This window comes from Apiospora kogelbergensis (assembly GCF_038363985.1).
Source record: "Apiospora kogelbergensis strain CBS 113332 chromosome Unknown utg000005l_segment0_segment0, whole genome shotgun sequence".
In the NCBI taxonomy this organism is placed as follows: Eukaryota; Fungi; Ascomycota; class Sordariomycetes; order Amphisphaeriales; family Apiosporaceae; genus Apiospora; species Apiospora kogelbergensis.
In genome coordinates, this window is record NW_027117422.1 from 6,492,351 (window position 1) to 6,509,877 (window position 17,527).

The 17,527-nt window shown below is 60.9% G+C and overlaps 3 protein-coding genes across 3 annotated transcripts; 1 reads left to right on the top strand and 2 right to left on the bottom strand.

The window, feature by feature from the left end:
- Positions 1 to 475: 475 nt before the first annotated feature.
- On the bottom strand, positions 476 to 1,497 carry PG998_008789 (uncharacterized protein; the record flags this gene model as incomplete). Its single annotated transcript, XM_066875605.1, has 2 exons — positions 476 to 1,229; positions 1,304 to 1,497. The coding sequence occupies 2 exons, from the start codon at positions 1,495 to 1,497 to the stop codon at positions 476 to 478; spliced, it is 948 nt and encodes a 315-aa protein (XP_066731550.1).
- A 301-nt stretch (positions 1,498 to 1,798) lies between these two features.
- PG998_008790 (conidial yellow pigment biosynthesis polyketide synthase) lies at positions 1,799 to 8,605 on the bottom strand (the record flags this gene model as incomplete). The annotated part of the gene is made up of 5 exons (XM_066875606.1): positions 1,799 to 5,896; positions 5,960 to 6,163; positions 6,218 to 7,825; positions 8,167 to 8,197; positions 8,286 to 8,605. The coding sequence occupies 5 exons, from the start codon at positions 8,603 to 8,605 to the stop codon at positions 1,799 to 1,801; spliced, it is 6,261 nt and encodes a 2,086-aa protein (XP_066731551.1).
- Positions 8,606 to 10,023: 1,418 nt separating this feature from the next.
- PG998_008791 (uncharacterized protein) lies at positions 10,024 to 17,292 on the top strand (the record flags this gene model as incomplete). Its single annotated transcript, XM_066875607.1, has 5 exons — positions 10,024 to 10,147; positions 10,219 to 10,292; positions 10,363 to 12,834; positions 12,900 to 13,733; positions 13,804 to 17,292. 5 exons carry the CDS (start codon positions 10,024 to 10,026, stop codon positions 17,290 to 17,292), a joined length of 6,993 nt encoding a protein of 2,330 aa, XP_066731552.1.
- Positions 17,293 to 17,527: the final 235 nt, after the last annotated feature.

Consider the following 17,527-nt stretch of genomic DNA (forward strand, 5'->3'; position numbering starts at 1 on the left):
GACGATACTCAATCAAGTGCATCAGGGTGTTGAAGGGGAGGAAGGATCAGGTGGTGGATCAATGGGGGGATGGAGATGGTAAACTCAGGAAAAGAAGGCACAACAATCAAACCGACACCAACCCACAGTGTAGGCAACTCCGACTGAGATTGACAGGCCTTGCATTCAATTGAAGTCAAGTTGCGACTTTGTTGTGCTGATTTCCATCAATGCATCGCTGCTTGAGATGCAATACAGAGTACACACATACATACATACATACATACATACATACGCAGGACACACATATGCACACGCACACGCACACACAAACATGGGATCAAACGATAAAAGATGTCCACAGGTCGACATCAATACCCACTATCCTGGAATTCCGCCACCAAAGACTCGCCCCTCTCCCAACGCAAGATGTTCTCTGCCTGTTGCTCATACCATGTTGCCATAGTGCCCTCTTCCACGTAGCCCATGTGCGGCGTCAGGAGAACTCTTGCCCGTCCATCTTCCCCCATTGGGTGGTTCGCCACGGACTGTCGCGAGGCAACGGCTCCAGCGCAAAAACATCCAACGCCACACCCCGTATGCTGCCGTTCCTCGCTGCGTCCAACAGGTCTGTTTCGTTGACGATGGGGCCTCTCGAAGTATTGATGAAGAGGGCGCTCCTCTTCATCTTGGACAGATCGTCCCGGCCGATCAACCCCCTCGAGCGCTCCGACAGCACCACCTGCACGCTGACGACGTCGGCCGTCCGGAACAGCTCGTCCCGCCCGACGACGCGGAACGTCTTGTCGCCGTCCCCGTCCTCAACTGGCAGCCCCGCCTCCCTCGCCCTGGCGTCGGCCGCGTCCTGGGTCAGGTTGCTGCTCCAGGCGACGACCCTCATGCCGAAGGCGGCGCTCATGATCTTGCCGACCGACGTGCCGAGCCGGCCGAGCCCGACGACGCCGAACACCTTCCCCGCCAGCTCCGTGGCCGCCTCGGTCTGCCAGCCGCCCGCCTTCACGGCGGCGTCGTCCCCGGCCACGTTGCGCGCCAGCGCCAGCACCAGCGCCACGCAGTGCGTCGTCGTGCTGTCGGGCCCGCGCGGCTTCAGGCCCCCGTCGGTCCCCGCCACGCGCACCCCGCGGGCGCGGCAGGCCGCGACGTCGATGGCGGCGTTGCGCTTGCCCGTCGTCAGCAGCAGCTTCAGGTGGGGCAGCTTGGCGATCAGGTCCGCGGGGGAAGGGCGTCCGCTCCCTCATCGTATCTACTGCCTTGTAAGTATTGGAAATGGGAGAAGGCGAATGCTTCTGGAGGCGGGCATTACTGACTGATGATGGCAAATGGTTCCAACCTCTTGACCAGGGCATCTTTGACCTCTTGTGGGGTGTCCGGGTGGTTGTACGGCAAAAGGGTGTCGGTGAATGTCGTCACTTCGTAGCCGGCCTGGCGCAATCGGTCGAAGTGGGGTTTGGACAGCTCCTGGTAATCGTCCAGCACAGCAATCTTGAGGTTCTTCATTTCGGGAGTAGCCAAAGTAATTGGAGATCTTGTCCTAGAAGTTGAAGATGATGTCGATGGAACTTGTCGTCGCCCATCAGCACTCGCTACCCACTGCTGCTTTTGGGTGGGACAGCGCCCGCAACGATAATGCGGAGCCCCGCGTTTACATGCCACTAGCCGTTCAATCCGTGCTTTTGAGAATATAATGAGAAGAAGCATGCGACAAGTTTTGGAGAAGCAGTTGGTAGTTGTCTGGCAGGAACTATTAAGTAAACATAATATATGAAACACTACCTGGCTACCGGTTAAATAAACATCATTATCCCTTCCGTCCCAGCACATACTTCAGACCCTGATCCAAAAGCTCAGCAGCAAGAGACGCCATCGGAGGCCGCAGAACGTCGTGGTGGTCTGTATCAATAGCCAAACAAAGCAGATTCTTCCCCATCTCACCATCGTCCCTCCCGGCACCCACAAACCTATCCCAGCCACCAGGGCCTAGATCCGCCTCTGTCCTCTTGTTCAGGAGACTCCAGGCCACAGAGCCCAGCTTGGGATCCTCCATGAACCCGGGGTACGACTCGATGGGGTATCCAAGGTCCTTGATCTTGGCGACGAGGTCGGGGCGGCGTGCTTCCAGTCGGCCGATCATGCCCTTGGCACACCAGATGGCGGCAGCGGGGATGTGAAAGACAGAGCCTGCCGCTGCCAGTCGCGGCGGGTAGTACCCGAGGACGCTCTCCCAAACGCTGCGCAGGTGCTTCACCGTGTTGGCCTCGGCGCCCGAGCCCTGGATCTGGCCCGCGAGACTCTCGTCCGCCGTGCTGAAGAAGACGTCCCACGTATCCCGATCCGACGCCGGCATCTCCCCGTCGGCCGGCGCCGGCAGCGGAGCCCGCATGTCCAGGATGAGCAAGCCGGCGACACGGCGCCCCTGCTCCGCCAGCTGTCGCGCCATCTCGTAGCAGAACACGCCGCCGCCGGAGAAGCCGCCGATGACAATCGAGTCTTCGTCCGACGCCGACCGGCCGGCACGGGGCTGCGTGGCGAGGAGCGCCTCGACCATGTGCCGCGCGATGCCGGGGATGCCGACGTCGGGCGTCAGGCGGGACGGGCAGCGCAGGAAGGGCGAGTCGATGCCGTAGACGGGCAGGGGGAACTGGTGCTTCAGCAGGTGGATGTAGTTGGAGATGCTGCCGGCGCCGTCGCAGGTGAGGTACAGGCGACCCTTGTTGCTGGCCCGGGGGCGGCCCTGGAGGAGCATGATCCGGGCTTTGGGAAGAGGCTCGGAGGGGCTGATGGGGAGTGATGGCTGTGCAGGCGGGACGGGCTGGCTTGGTGGTGGCGGACTGGGTGTGGGAGCGGGTGTGGGCGGACCTGAGGGGGTAAACGCAACGCTCGGGTCGGCTACGTCCTCCTTGTGACAATCCACTACAACATCATCGACTGGGCGCGCAGGGACAGGCTCCTGCTGTTGAGGGCATCCGAACTTTCTGGAAAGCTGGCCAATGGTCGGACACTCCAAGATAGCCAAAGGAGACAGCTGATGGCCTGTCTTTTCCTTGATACGCGCACAGATTTCCACAGCCATGATAGAGTCCACGCCCAAATCCGCAAGTCCAAGATCATCTGTCAACTCATGTATGCCCGAGAGGCCTGTCTCTTCGGCAATGCTTTGGAGGATCGCGGGGAGAAGATTAGCTTCTTGCGGACGAGACGTAGTTGTAGGTTGTTGGGTGTCATCATTATGTGCCTCGTCCAGATTCGTCGACGGGTTGACCCCCGTGTTATTCCCCGTCGCGCCAGAGACAAAAACCGCATCCCTCGTGGAAACCTCGGGAATGCTGGACGCCGGAACCGGAGGCAGCGAGACGCTGCTTAACTTGTTCGTCTGGCCGGGAAGCAACCCCTGCAAGACCGAATTGGGCACCTCGTGGAATCTCATGCGCCAAGTCCGCATGACCACCCTATCCGCCCCGTCAAAGACAACCACCTCGCAAACCGCCGAGTCCGCCTCCCGCTCCGCCACGCGCGCGTACGTGAAGTACGACCGACCCGGCTCGACGATGGGCACCATCAGCTCGAACCGCTCGAGGCTGTCCATGACGAAGCTCGTCGCCGCCGCCTGCCCATCCGCCGCCGCGGCCGCCGAAGAACGGCCCGGGTTGCAGTTGACCAGGAAGCCGGCCAGATGCGCCAGCGCCTCGCCCGCGTACGGCGACGCCGCCACGAAGCGGGCGTCGGCGGGGTCGGCGGCGGGCACCACCTCGGCGACGCCCTCGGAGAAGTCGTCCGAGACGACGACCTCGCGGAGGCACCGGTAGCGGTCGCTGCCGTACCGCACCGCGCGCGCGAACAGCGAGTAGAAGAGGGCGGCCGGCAGCCGGCTCCTGCTGGCGCGCGCCACTTCGCTCATCCTCGCGCGGATGTAGAAGGCGTCCGAGTCTTGGCTCTTGCTGCTGCCGTCGCCGACGACGACGGTGCAGTTGCCCAAGTCGAACGAGCGAGGCGGGGACCGGGAAACCGCCTCGAAAGACACGGAGACGACGCCGGCCGACTCAACGACGGCCGTGGTATGCAGTTCGCCGTCTGGACCAACGAGGCTGGCTGTTAGCGGCCGTCGCAGATGGGCGTTCCGAAGACTGGCTTGCTCTACTCTGAAGCTATCCTTCCGGCCGCTGTGCTCGAGGGCGCACTTGGCTGCTACAAATGCGGCCTCGCAGAACACGGAGCCGGGACAGAGGCCGACGCCTTGCATGCGGTGGCCTTCGATCATGGCGAGGAGCCCTGGCAGCGCGAGGGAGGCGCCTAAGATGACGCGCGGTTTTCCCTTCTTGTCGAAGGTTTTATCCACGACATACTGCGCGCAAGTGGAGATTGGCTGGGCTGGAGCAGCAGCAACAGACCTGACGTCTGACTCGGGAGCCTTCTTCTCCCGATAGGTAATCCAGAAGTCCTTCGCATCCCAGGCATACGAAGGCAACGTGAGAAGGTTTAGGCTTTGTTCGAAAGGTGCATGCAGCAAGAGCCAGTCCGGATCGCATCCGTGCACGTACAGACTAGCGAGACATTCGGAGATGGTCGCCCACGGGCTCTTGCTAGTTGCAGCAGGAAGCGATGATACTATATGCCCAGCAGGCGGGGAGAGTGTGTCCTGGACAAAAGACCCGCAAACCTGAGCAGGTCCGATCTCGAGCCAGACTGGGCTGGCAGCATCTTTAAACTTGGTACTGGCCCATTGGCGAACGGCATACAGCGCACCGATAAAGTCGACGGGGTTTCGAGCTTGCTTCGCCAAATATCCCGGACCAAAGCCCTTCCCGGCTGGCGTCTCGGAGTCAATGACGGATGCCAGCAGTGTCGACGCCACGGGAATAGTGGGCTTAGAGAACGTGATACCCGGTCCAGATGCGAGAGACACAAAGTCCTCCACGATCGTGTCGACCTGGAAGGAATGGAAACCAAACGGCAATGGGAGCATCTTAGTTCGGATCTTCTGGTCTTTGAGCGCCGCCTGAACCTTTGTTACGGCCGTGACGATTCCGCTCAAAACCGATGTCTTGGGACTGTTGATGCAAGCTACGGAGCAGGAGTCATCATGCAGACCGAGGTTCTTCAGCAAGTCCCTCAGGCTCTCTGTAGGTGCTGCGACGGCCAGCATGGCGCAGGCACCACCTGCTTGATTGCACTTCTGCATAGCCAGCTGTGCGCGGGATCCAACGAGGTAAAGCGTGTCGGCGAGGGACAGCACGCCTGCCGCATGCAGCGCCGCGTACTCGCCGAGGGAGTGGCCCATGACCAAGGCCGGTTCGATGCCCAAGCGCCTCCAGAAGGCGGCAAGACTGATCTCTAGTGAAAGCACGGCAAGCTGGGTCTGGGCCGTGTTCCATCTCGACTCGGAGTTGACGTCGGCCTGTTCAGATGATGCGGTGGTGATGATGTCCAAGAACGACGGGAAACCAAACTGCTGGCAGATTTGAACGCACAAGTCAACCATGTCCCGGAAAACGGGGCTCGTCTGGTACAGCTCGGCGCCCATGCCCTGATAATGGGAGCCTTGACCGGTGAAGACGAAGATGACTGGGGATTTCAAGGTGATGGACTGCGATGGCGACTTCTGCAAGCCGGATTCGAGGGCTTGTGCGAGCTCCTCGGTGGAGGAGACGGCGCACGCGAACCGAAAGGAGGGTTGGTGGACGCGACGGGCTGTGGTGGTGTATGCGATGTCGGCGAGAGGAGCAGCCGGATTCTCGCTGAGCCACTTTGCCAGTCGTGACTTGTTTGCCTGGTGTGATACAGCTGTGTGGGCTGATAGCACTACGACGTGTGAGGATCGGGCATCTGCCTGCTTATTATCGTTGGTGCCTTTGACCCCTCGCTTTTCGAAGTCTTCCAGAACTAAAGCTGTGTTGCCACCCTGATGGCGAAAAGGGGTTAGCCATTTTCTGAGAACTGAGAATGAAAAGGCTTAGAAACTTACAGCAGCGTCGAAGTTGTTGATCAAAACACGCCTTGGCTTCCCCTTTACAGCATTGAATGGGACGGCCTTGCTCAGAATCCTGATCTTCTTGGCCTCCAGCGGCGGGAAGCTCTTGTTGAGGGCATGTGGCATGCCCACTTGGGGTGGCATGGTATGTTTCTGGAACATGAGGATGGCCTTGATCACAGAGGCGATTCCCGAGGACTGGCCAAGAGGTCAGCAACACCCGACGACACACAAAACAAACAAAGTACTTACCGCTTCACTGTGGCCAATGTTCGCCTTGACTGATCCGACCGTCAATGGCTCCTGCTCACCTGGCCTGCGACCCAGGGCGTTGGCAACGGCCGTCATCTCGCACGGGTCCCCCACTGGAGTCGCCGTCCCGTGCATCTCGGCGTACGCAATGTCCTTCGGCGCAAGCCGCGCCCTTCGCAACGCCTCGCGCAGCACGCGCTCCTCGGCGCCGGCGTCGGACGCAGTCAGGAAGGTGGAGTTGCCGGCCTGGTTCCTCGCCGAGCCGGGGATGACAGCCAGGATGCGATCATTGTGCGCCACGGCGTCTTCGAGGCGCTTCAGCACCACCACGCCCACAAACTCGCCGCGACAGTACCCCTGCGCATCGTCCCGGAACGTCTTGCAGTTCCCCGTGTCCGACAACACCCCCGCCTTGCTCAACAGGCACCACCCGTGCGGCGACGCCAACACGTTCGCCGTCCCCGCCACCATCATGTCGTACTCCCCCGCCAGCAGCCCCCCGCACGCCAGATGCATCGCCGACAAGCTCGTCGAGCACGCCTGGTCGATGCTGTACGTCGGCCCCTCCCAGCCGTACTGGAACGCCACGCGGCCCGCCGCGAACGGCCGCGCCAGCGCCTGCAGGGTGTAGGCGTCGCACCCCCTCTCGTGGTGCGCCGCCTCGTAGCCGTCGACGTTGCTCTGGCCGAACAGGACGCCGACGCGCGCCGGGTCCGTCGCGCGCGTCGCGCCGCACGAGTAGCCCGCCGACTCGAGCGCCTCGTGCGCCGCCATCTGGAACAGCCGGCTGCCGGGGTCCATCAGCTGCGCCTCGCGCGGCGACACGCGGAAGAAGCGCGCGTCGTAGTGGCCGGGGTGGGCGAGGAAGCAGCCGAGCTTGCAGGTCGAGACGCACTGGTGCGCGGCCGCCGCGGGCTGGAAGAGGGCGTCGGCGTCGAAGCGGCCGGGCGGGATCTCGCGGGCAAGGTCGCGACCCGTGGAGATAACCTGCCAGTACTGCTCGAGGTCGTCGCACTCGGGGGCCCGGGCGGCCATGCCTACGATGGCGATGCGGCCTTCGTAAGTGGAAGATGTAGGATCGGACGACCCTCCTAAACTGTCGGTCCCGAGCACGGTGTGTTCAACGGCTGCAACCCGCTTCCCCATGGCCTTCAGCTTGCTCGTCAGGGCACTGGCGAACCAAGTGGGACCCATCATCTTGAGTTCGATCTGTCCGCAGTCCGAGCCAAGACGGGTGCTCAGCCCCTTGACCATGTCGACCAGGTCCACCGGCTTCGAAAAGGCACTGTCCACTACGCTTAGGAGCAGCTCGCCCCAGTTGGCATAGCTGGGAGGGGGGCTGTCTCCCTTGGTATCCTGCAGGCCCCAAAGTCGGAAGCTGGGGTGGACGGGTCGAGAATGGAGGGCCGAGCGTCCGGCGATGTACTCGCGATGCGACTGTCCCAGACTGTAGTTGTGCTGCATGGAGTAGATGGGGAGCCTCTGCTGGTCGAGATCAGTCATGGCAGCGTGTTCCAGGCACATGTCGAGAACGGAAGGCGGACCAATAACAGTGCCCCAGTGATCCCCTCTGATGCCTACTCTCGCTCTTTTCAAGTTGGGGACCCTCTGTAAGTGCGTGATATAGTCAGTAATCATGGCCGTGCGAAGAATATGAATGGCTAAAGTAAATATGGCTCTGGCTCACCTTGCTTTCCTGAATCTGGTGCAAAATCGCGTCTAGTTGATTTGGGGTTGCTCCAATGACTGCGCACCCCCACGAAGCTCCGTCACTGCGTTCTTCTTCTACAGCTCTTGAGACTTGCCCAGCAACCTCACAAAGCCGGCAAACAAACCCAGCTGTCACAACGCTCGCCTCGTAGAGCGACTCAAAGTCATGAGATATCGCCAAGACCGCTGCGTTGATGAGCCCCCCCTGAAATTCCGAGTCCCTCTGGCTTGGGACTGACTTTCAAGACATCTGGGTCGTCGTGGACCCATCTTGACAAATAAAGAAGCTTAGCAAACAAGTCCGAAAATGGTGGTAAATGCATACAGCGCATTGTCGGGAGTGCTCGATCATACATACCTCAATAAGATTACAGCCCTCACGATATAAGACATGATGCACTGCACAAACCCGACATTGTCGTTCCGGTCCCGGTACTTGTCAGCGACCTCCTGGACGCTGGAGAAGATGCCGCTTGGCCCTAGGCTGTTCCGGATCTTGGGGTACATGCATCGCGTCTCCGTCCTGACGATGGACGCGACGTCGTCCAGGAAGCGTCGCAGCCAGTCGCAGGAGCCTGCTTGCTCATGTATGCGGTCGATGGAGTCGAGCCACGGCTCTGTATAACCGCCGAAAAGAAGAACTGCCGGGGCCGTCGTTGTTGTTGATGCCATAGTCATTTTTTACGTTGGTGTGTGTGTGATGAGCTTAGAATCGCCGCTACAGGCAATAGTTTGGCAAGACAGCGTTCTGATGCTTGATGTCTGCTTCTTTCGGACTACTTTCGGAGTACTATCGAGCCTTGTCGTGGCGTTTGCTTGAAGTATGGACATAGAACCAAGCCAGGTGAACATCACCTTCGGACTAACAGTACATACCTGGCTTCAGGTGAAACAAACGACTTCGTCCTAAGTATCGTGCGCGAGCCCAAATCGCACTAATTTTGTATAACCCGAGTATAACTCCCCCGGTAACCGGTGGATAGGCCTAATGTAACTTACCCATTATACAGAGTATAGTGGCATAACGGGCAAGTTTCAAGTCTCAAACGACGACTTGCAAGGGCCCTGATCGTACCCCATCTGTATTCGATAGTGTATTACAGTTTTCTTTCGCAACTACCGGATTACACTACTTAGCTTGGGCCGGTTTAATTCGCCGAACGCAAGCCAGGACCTCGGCAGTGCCCCGGCGGGTAATTTGCTAGTGACGAGCTGCTACACGTGCATGACGATTGGCTGTCGGCCCGATATAGTAGTTCGTCGTGGGGCAATCCGGGGTCGAGTCAGTCCAACGTCCCCTGGGGTGGGCGGGAACAGCTCACCGCAACACGAACCCACACTTATATATTGCACTGACAGGCCCTGCAGAGGATGTCTTCTGGATGTCGGCACTCTTGGTGCTACGTCAAAAATAACGACTGTCGGTAACCTGGTTCGTGCAGATTCGTGGGGAAAACTTGAGTCAGTCCGACCCTGTATTAGTGGCCCCGGAAACAAGGGTCCAGGGTCCGAACTCTAGAACCGATATATATTGCATCTAGGGTCCTGAATCGAACCCTGGTTTGTTCAAGGACTTGTAATATCCTCGCACGTGGTAGCACGGCACGGCCCGCCGATTATCTGATGATAGCCTGGAAAACCGGCATTCTTACTTCCCATGTAACGCAAGGCTCCATCTAAAGACTCCATCAAGAGGCTGCGTCATCAAGTCTAGATATACCCAATTTCTCAGCCCCGTATAATATTCGTTATCGTCAACGCGTTACCAAGTGCGTTATGTTTCACTTTAACGCCCATGTGCGTATGCTATCATTGCTTCTTGTTGTTGGCAATGACTCGACAATCATTCAGCTCGGCATGGCGCAGAGATGCCTGGTGTCTTTGCAGATATCGGGGTTGTTCATTGAAGGATCTCCCGAATATCGTCGTTGCTTGGTACGATACACAAACACGACGTCTTCTAGCCTGACTTGTGTAGATACGTAGTTAATTGTATTCATTTCTTACTTGTTTAACCGGTTCACTGCAGTGCTGTCATCATCCAACCAGCTCTCCGTCAATCCTTTCTACTCCGTCTTGTAACAAGCCGAAACACTATGGCATCTTCTACTCATCCCCGTCGGGAAAGCTTTCCTATCGCCGTGGTCGGCATGGGCTGTCGTCTTCCCGGTGATGCGACATGCCCGACCGAGTTCTGGAACATGCTGAAGAACGGCAAAGGTGAGTCTCTCGGGCACCGTAGGGAGGAAGGGCTGTGAACGAAGTGTCATGCTAACCAAATCGCTATCCAGACGCCTACTCCCCCGACACGGACCGCTACAACACCTCGGCCTTCTACCACGGCTCCCCCAAAGACCGCCAAAATGTGCTCCCCCACCAAAGGCGCCCACTTCATCAAAGAAGACCCCTACGCCTTCGACTCCTCCTTCTTCAAGTTCTCGGCCGGCGAGGCCGCCATCCTCGACCCCAAGCAGCGCATCCTGCTCGAGGTGACGTACGAGGCCCTCGAGAACGCCGGCCTGCCGCTGCCCAAGGTCGCCGGCTCCCGGACCGCCTGCGTCATCGGCACGGCGTGGAGCGACTACCGGGATGCGTGCGTGCGCGACTTTGAGCAGTGGCCGCGGCTGTATCTGATGGGGGTGAGCGACGAGATGGTCAGCAACCGGCTGTCGCACTTTTTCGATCTGAGGGGGCCGAGCTTGACGGTCGAGACGGCGTGTTCGTCGAGCTTGGTGGCGATTCACCAGGCGTGCGAGAGTTTGAGGAGCGGGCAAGCCGAGATGGCCGTGGCCGGCGGGATCAACATGATCCTCGGCCCCGAGGCGACGATGGAGCTGAACAGTCTGGGGGTGCTCAATCCCGACGGACGGTCGCTCTCGTTCGATGCGGCGGGCAACGGCTACGGCCGAGCCGAGGGCTGCGGCATCGTCGTCCTCAAGCCGCTGGACCAGGCCGTCCGCGACGGAAACCAGATCCGCGCCGTGATCCGCGGCAGCGGCGTCAACTCGGACGGCTGGACCAAGACCATCTCGACGCCGTCCGGGTCCGCGCAGGCCGAGCTGATCAAGCTGGTCTACGAGTCCAACGGGCTGAGCTACGGCAAGACGCAGTACGTCGAGGCGCACGGCACGGGCACCAAAGTTGGCGACCCCATCGAGCTGGGCGCGATCCACGAGACCCTCGGCCGCGCCGCGACCAAGGACCGCAGGCTGGTGGTGGGCAGCGTGAAGGCGAACATCGGCCATCTCGAGCCTGCGGCGGGCGTGGCCGGCTTCATCAAGGGCGTCCTGGCGCTCGAGCACGGCCAGATTCCGCCCAACGTCCACTTCCACACGCCCAATCCCAAGATCCCCTTTGACGCGTGGAATATGGTGGTGCCGACGTCGCTGATGCCGTGGCCTGCGGCGGAGACGAAGCGTATGAGCGTCAGCAGCTTTGGGATGGGCGGGACGAATGCACATGTTGTTCTTGAGGAGTATAAGCAAGCACCGGCACAGTTGACGAATGGGGTGGCCCAGCTTGACATCAATGTCTCCTCCGCCCAAGCGAACAAGGAAAAGCTCTTCGTTTTCAGCAGTCACGACCAGGCCGGCATCAAGCGCGTCTCCGAGTCTCTCGCCAAGTATATCAACACCACCAGAGTCGAGAATATGGCGTTGACGAAGAAGGACGAGGCTGAGCACCTCGCCAGTCTCGCGCACACCCTCAGCACCGCGCGATCCAGCCTTAGTTGGAAGGCAAGCTGCGTGGCGAGTAGTCTGGCCCAACTCGAAGAAAAACTCACCGACGCCGCCACAACCACACCCGAAGAGACGCTTAAGATCTCCCGATCCAGCGCCGACCGCGTCGAGCCCCGCGTCGGTTTCGTCTTCACAGGACAGGGCGCTCAATGGGCCGGCATGGGTATCGAGCTCCTCTCGCGACCCGTGTTCCGGAAATCTGTTACTAAGTCGGCCGCCATCCTCAAGAGTCTCGGCTGCGAGTGGGACCCCGTTGTCGAGCTGTCCAAGACGGGCCGGGAGTCGCGGCTGTCCAGCCCCGAGATCAGCCAGCCCATCTGCACGGTTCTGCAGATTGCCCTTGTCGATGAGATGGCGTCTTGGGAAAGCCCGAGTCTGCGCTCGCCGTCCAAGGTCGTTGGCCACTCGTCGGGCGAGATCGCGGCTGCATATTGCATGGGAGCGCTGACCCATCGGGATGCGATCCTGGTGGCGTACTCGCGAGGCAGGGCTTCGGCGCTACTGCCAACCGTGGCTCCGCATCTGAACGGCGCCATGATGGCCGCGGGGTGTTCTCGCGAGACGGCCGACTACCTCATCCCCCAGCTCGGACTCGCCGACCAGGTCACGGTGGCCTGCGTCAACGCGCCGAACAGCATCACCCTCTCCGGTGACGCGACCGCTATCGACGCCATGGCCGCCGCCTTGGACGAGCGAAAGACGTTCGCCCGGAAACTCAAGGTGCAGGTGGCCTACCACTCCTCGCATGTGACGGCCGTCGCCGGCGAGTACTACCAGATGATGGAGGCTCTCGAGCCCGTCGACCCGGCGGCTGGTTCGCCGCGCATGATCTCGAGCGTGCTGGGCGAGGAGGTGTCCTACGAGCAGCTGGGCCCCTTCTACTGGCTGCAGAACTTCCAGTCGCCGGTGTTGTTCTCGGATGCATTGAAGGAACTCATGCAGCCCGCGGACAAGATCGACCCCGAGATCGACCTGCTCGTCGAGCTGGGACCGCACAGCACTTTGGGCGGGCCGATAGAGCAGATCCTGGCTCATCACGGCGTGCAGGGGGTGGCGTACCAATCCGCTCTCCGCCGCGGCACCGACGCCTGCGAGACGACTCTCCGGATGGCCCAGGAGCTGTTCCACCAAGGCATCGAGCTCGACGTGGCCAAGGTCAACGGCGACGTACATCTAGCGGGGTCCAATCTGCTAACCGACCTCCCCCCTACCCCTGGATGCACGACAACAAGTACAACGCCTACCCGCGCGTCCAGCGCGAGCGATGGCACCGCGCCGCCCCGGCCAAGGGCCTCCTCGGCGCGCCCACCCCCGTCATGCAGGAGAAGCAGCACGTGTGGCGCGGCTTCATCCGGCTCGACGACGAGCCGTGGCTGCGCGGGCACACGGTCGGCGACACGGTCGTCTTCCCCGCGGCGGGCATGCTCAGCGTCGTGCTCGAGGCGGCGCAGCAGCTCGCCGAGCCGGGCAAGGCGGTGCACGCGCTGCGCCTGCGGGACGTGACGGTCATGGCGGCGCTGTCGATCCTCGAGAACGCGGCGACCGAGGTCGTCGTCACCCTGGCGAAGCAGGCGGGGCCGTGGTGGGCGTTCGTCGTCTCGTCGGCGAATACCGCCGCCAGCCAGCTGCGCGACAACTGCCGCGGCTTGGTGGCCGTCGACTACGCGGCCGGCAAGAGCGAGCACATGCTCCGCGAGGAGGCGCACGTCCAGGCGCGGCGTATCGCACAGTACAAGGACGCTGTCGCCGAGCTGCACGAGACCGTCTCCAAGGAGGACTTCTACGCCCAGATCGCCAACGGCACGGGCTTCAAGTACGGCGAGCTCTTCCAGGGCGTTGAGAACCTGCACGTGGGCGCCGGCAAGACGCACTTCGACCTGCGCGTCACCGACATCGGCAAGACCTTCAGCCAGGGCCAGCAGTCCGGTACGCGCCCGTTCCTGATCCACGCGGCCACCCTCGACGCCATCTTCCAGTGCTGGGTCGGCGCGACGTTCCGCGACGGCATCCTCGGGCTAAGGCCGTTTGCGCCGACTAGCTTGGGCGCCATGGAGATCCGCATGGATGTATTGGGGCAACCGGACGATGTCATGGCAGGGGGTGAGCACGAATACGCGATTTTCCTTCCATGAGCAGACCAACGATATGTTCCTATTCGACAAGTCCCTCGATAAGATGTACATTTCCATTCAGGACTTCCGTATTTCGGAGCTGGATGTTTCTGGAGGAGATGCTGGGGTGGATGAGCAGGGGGCTGATATTGATCGGGTTCTTGATGGGCCTGGAGCGTCTGTCACAGCTGAGGTTCGATGGGACTATGCTTTGGGGCTTCTGGGGGAAGGAGAGCTGTCAAAGGCTGTCTGCGGTGATGCGGCTGAGGTTCAGCTGGAGGATAGTGTGGCGAAGTTGATCAGCATGCTTCTTCATGAGAAGCCTTCGACCGTGATCATGGAGCTGGTGTTGAACCGGAAGACTCTACACCAATCCGTGGTGAACAGCACTCTGGGGAATTCTTCCCAGCTGCCGCCAGGGGCGATTCCAGCATCCAATATCCACTACGCGCTGGTGGATAACAGCGACGATGGCGCCGACAAGACTGCCGACGTCTTAGGTGGCCCCCTAGCTCTGCAACAGGCAATCGAGGAAAGTGTGACTGCGGATGTCCTGGTTGTTTTGCCCCAGCTTCTCGACAGCCTGAATTCTTTCATCGGCCTTGCCAGGCCGGATGCAACACTCGTCATTGCTGCCGACAGTAGTCCGAAGTACGCAGCCGCAGCCTCTCTGCTTCAATCCAAAGGCTGGCATGTAATGGCCACGCTTTCCGCCGCAGGCGATGAGGTTGTGGCCCTCTTCAAGGCGCCCCACGAACAAAATGGCGTGACACCATTAGTTCGTGAATTCGTCATTGTCGAGCCATCCACACCCTCTCCTGTCAGCCAGGAGTTCTTCAAGACGCTGAACCAGGACTTGGTATCTCGAGGAATGACCGTCTCCCTGAAGAGATGGAGTGAGCTGGTCGGTTCCAGCATACCGAGCACGTCGGTCATCGTGTCGCTGCTCGAGCTCGAGCAGCCCATGCTCCACGACATTTCCGAGTCCGACTTCCTCGCTATCCAGAAGCTGGTGACACAGAGCGAGCGTATTGTGTGGATCACCGGCGGCAACGATCCATTGTTCTACGTTGTTGACGGATTTGCCCGGACCATCTCCAACGAGACAGCGAGTCTCCGGTTCCAAACCCTTCATCTCAGCCCCTCGGGTCTGGTAAATGGACCCCCGCTCGTGTCTCGAGTCCTCACAAGCGACGCCTGCTTCGACGACGAGTTCCGCGAGGTACAGGGTATGCTCCAGACAGCCCGGGTGTACAACAGCCCCGCCGGCGAGAAACGCATCGCCTCCCACCTCAAGGACGCCACCCGCATGGTGAATCTCAAAGACGAAGAGGAATCCCGCGGTCCGCTCCAGCTCGTCATCGGCAAGCCCGGCCTCCTCGACACCCTCCACTTCGCCCACGACGCCCGCACCCTCGCCCCGCTCGCCGCCACCGACGTCGAGATCCGCGTGCACGCCTCCAGCGTCAACTTCAAAGACGTCATGGGCGCCATGGGCCTGGTGCCCGTGCCCATGCTGGGCCTCGAGGCCGCCGGCGTCGTGGCCCGCGTGGGCGCGGCCGTCACCAACGTCCGGCCGGGCGACCGCGTCGCGGCGCACGCGTACGGCAGCCACGCCACCGTCGTGCGCACGCACCACGCCGTCGTGCACCGGCTGCCCGCGGCCGTCTCGTTCGCGCAGGGCGCCGCCATCAACCTGGTCCACGTCACGGCCTACTACGCGCTCGTGCGGCTGGCCCGGCTGCGCCGCGGGCAGTCAGTGCTAGTCCACGCCGCGGCGGGCGGCGTCGGGCAGGCCGCCGTCCAGCTCGCGACGCACCTGGGCCTCGTCGTCTACGTGACCGTCGGGTCCGAGAGCAAGCGCAGGCTGATGACGGAGCGCTTCCGCATCCCCGAGGAGCACATCTTCTACTCGCGCGACCTGTCCTTCGTCAAGGGTGTCGAGCGCGTCACCGGCGGCCGCGGCGTCGACTGCATCCTCAACTCGCTTGCGGACGAGCTGCTGCGCGCCTCGTGGGACTCGGGGTGCTTGGCGCCGTTTGGCACGTTTGTCGAGATCGGGTTGCGTGATATCACGAACAATTCGCAGCTGGACATGCGACCGTTCAAGAAGAACGCGACGTTTGCGTTCTGTGATATCTTGAATAATTCCGTCGAAGACCTCGGTTCGGTGCTTGGTGAAGTGTACCGGCTGGTGGAGGAGGGACATCTGAGCCCGGCGTTCCCATTGAAGGCGTACAACGCGGGCCAGGTGGAGGAGGTCTTCCGATTGATGCAGCAGGGAAAGCATACCGGCAAGGCCGTCATCACATTCACTGACGACGCGGTGCAAGCACCCGTGTTCCAAAGGGCAAACGACCTCTTCCGTCTCGACCCTGCTGCTACGTACCTCCTTGTCGGCGGCATGGGCGGCCTTGGCCGGAGTCTCGCTCGCAACTTTGCCGCCGCCGGGGCGCGCCACATTGCCTTCCTCTCTCGCTCGGGTGACTCTTCTACTGACGCCCAATCTCTCATCGCCGAACTCGCTGCACGGGGCGTCACCGTCAAAGCCTATCGCGCCGACGTGGCCTCCGCATCCTCCCTCGCCGCGGCCCTGACACAATGCGAATCCGAGCTCCCGCCCATCCGCGGCGTCGTCCAATTAGCCATGGTGCTCCGCGACGTCGTCTTCGAGAAGATGGCGCACACCCAATGGACAGAGCCACTCGCCCCTAAAGTCGCCGGCTCGCGCAACCTGTCCGACTACTTCGATGCCTCTCGCCCCCTCGACTTCTTCGTCCTGTGCAGCTCCGTGTCCGGCGTCGTCGGCAACCCGGGCCAGGCGGCGTACGCGGCGGGGAATACGTACCAGGATGCCCTGGCGACGGACCGCCGCGCGAAGGGGTTGAAGGGTGTGGCGGTGGATCTGGGGGTGATGAGGGAGGTGGGCGTGCTGGCGGAGAAGAAGGCGGAGAGCGGAATGCTGGGGCAGTGGGAGGAGGCGGTGGGGATCCCGGAGAGGGTGTTCCATGCGTTGATGAAAAGCGTGGCGCATGGCGGACAGGAGGGGGTCCCGGCGCAGGTGGTGACGGGGCTGGGAAGTGCGGACGTGTGGAATGCGCATGGGCTGGCGCACCCGTACTACTTGTCCGATCCGCGGTTCAGCCCCATGACGGTGACTACCGCGACCGCCTCCGGCAGCGCCAACGCCAACGCGGCGGCTTCCGCGACGGCGTCCCTGGCCTCGCAGCTCGCGGGCGTCTCCAGCATGAAGCAGGCCGCCGACCTCATGACCGAGGCGCTGGTCAAGCGCACGGCCGAGATCGTGCAGATGCCGGCGTCCGAGGTCGACCCTGCGCAGCCGCTGTACAAGTACGGCGTCGACTCGCTGACGGCCATCGAGGTGCGCAACTGGATCTCGCGCGAGCTCAAGGCCAACATGGCCCTGCTGGAGATCGTCTCGGCCGTGCCCATCGCCGAGTTTGCGGCCAAGATTGCGGAGAAGAGCCAGTTAGTGTCGATCACTAAGGAGTAAGTGGTGGGAAGACTTGAGCCGTTTCGTTTGTACAACGTGTAATATCTGTAACTTTGGTTCTAGTTATGTATTGGGTTTAACTATTACTTTTTGTAGTAAATGTTGTTGCCCCTTCTAATACTTGACATAGAGAAATGGAATATCTTGAATAGAGGTGCGGTCAATCTTTGAGTGCATCTACTATTTCAAGCTATGCTTATAATTGTCCTCGAATGGCTCTATGCTGCTACATTGG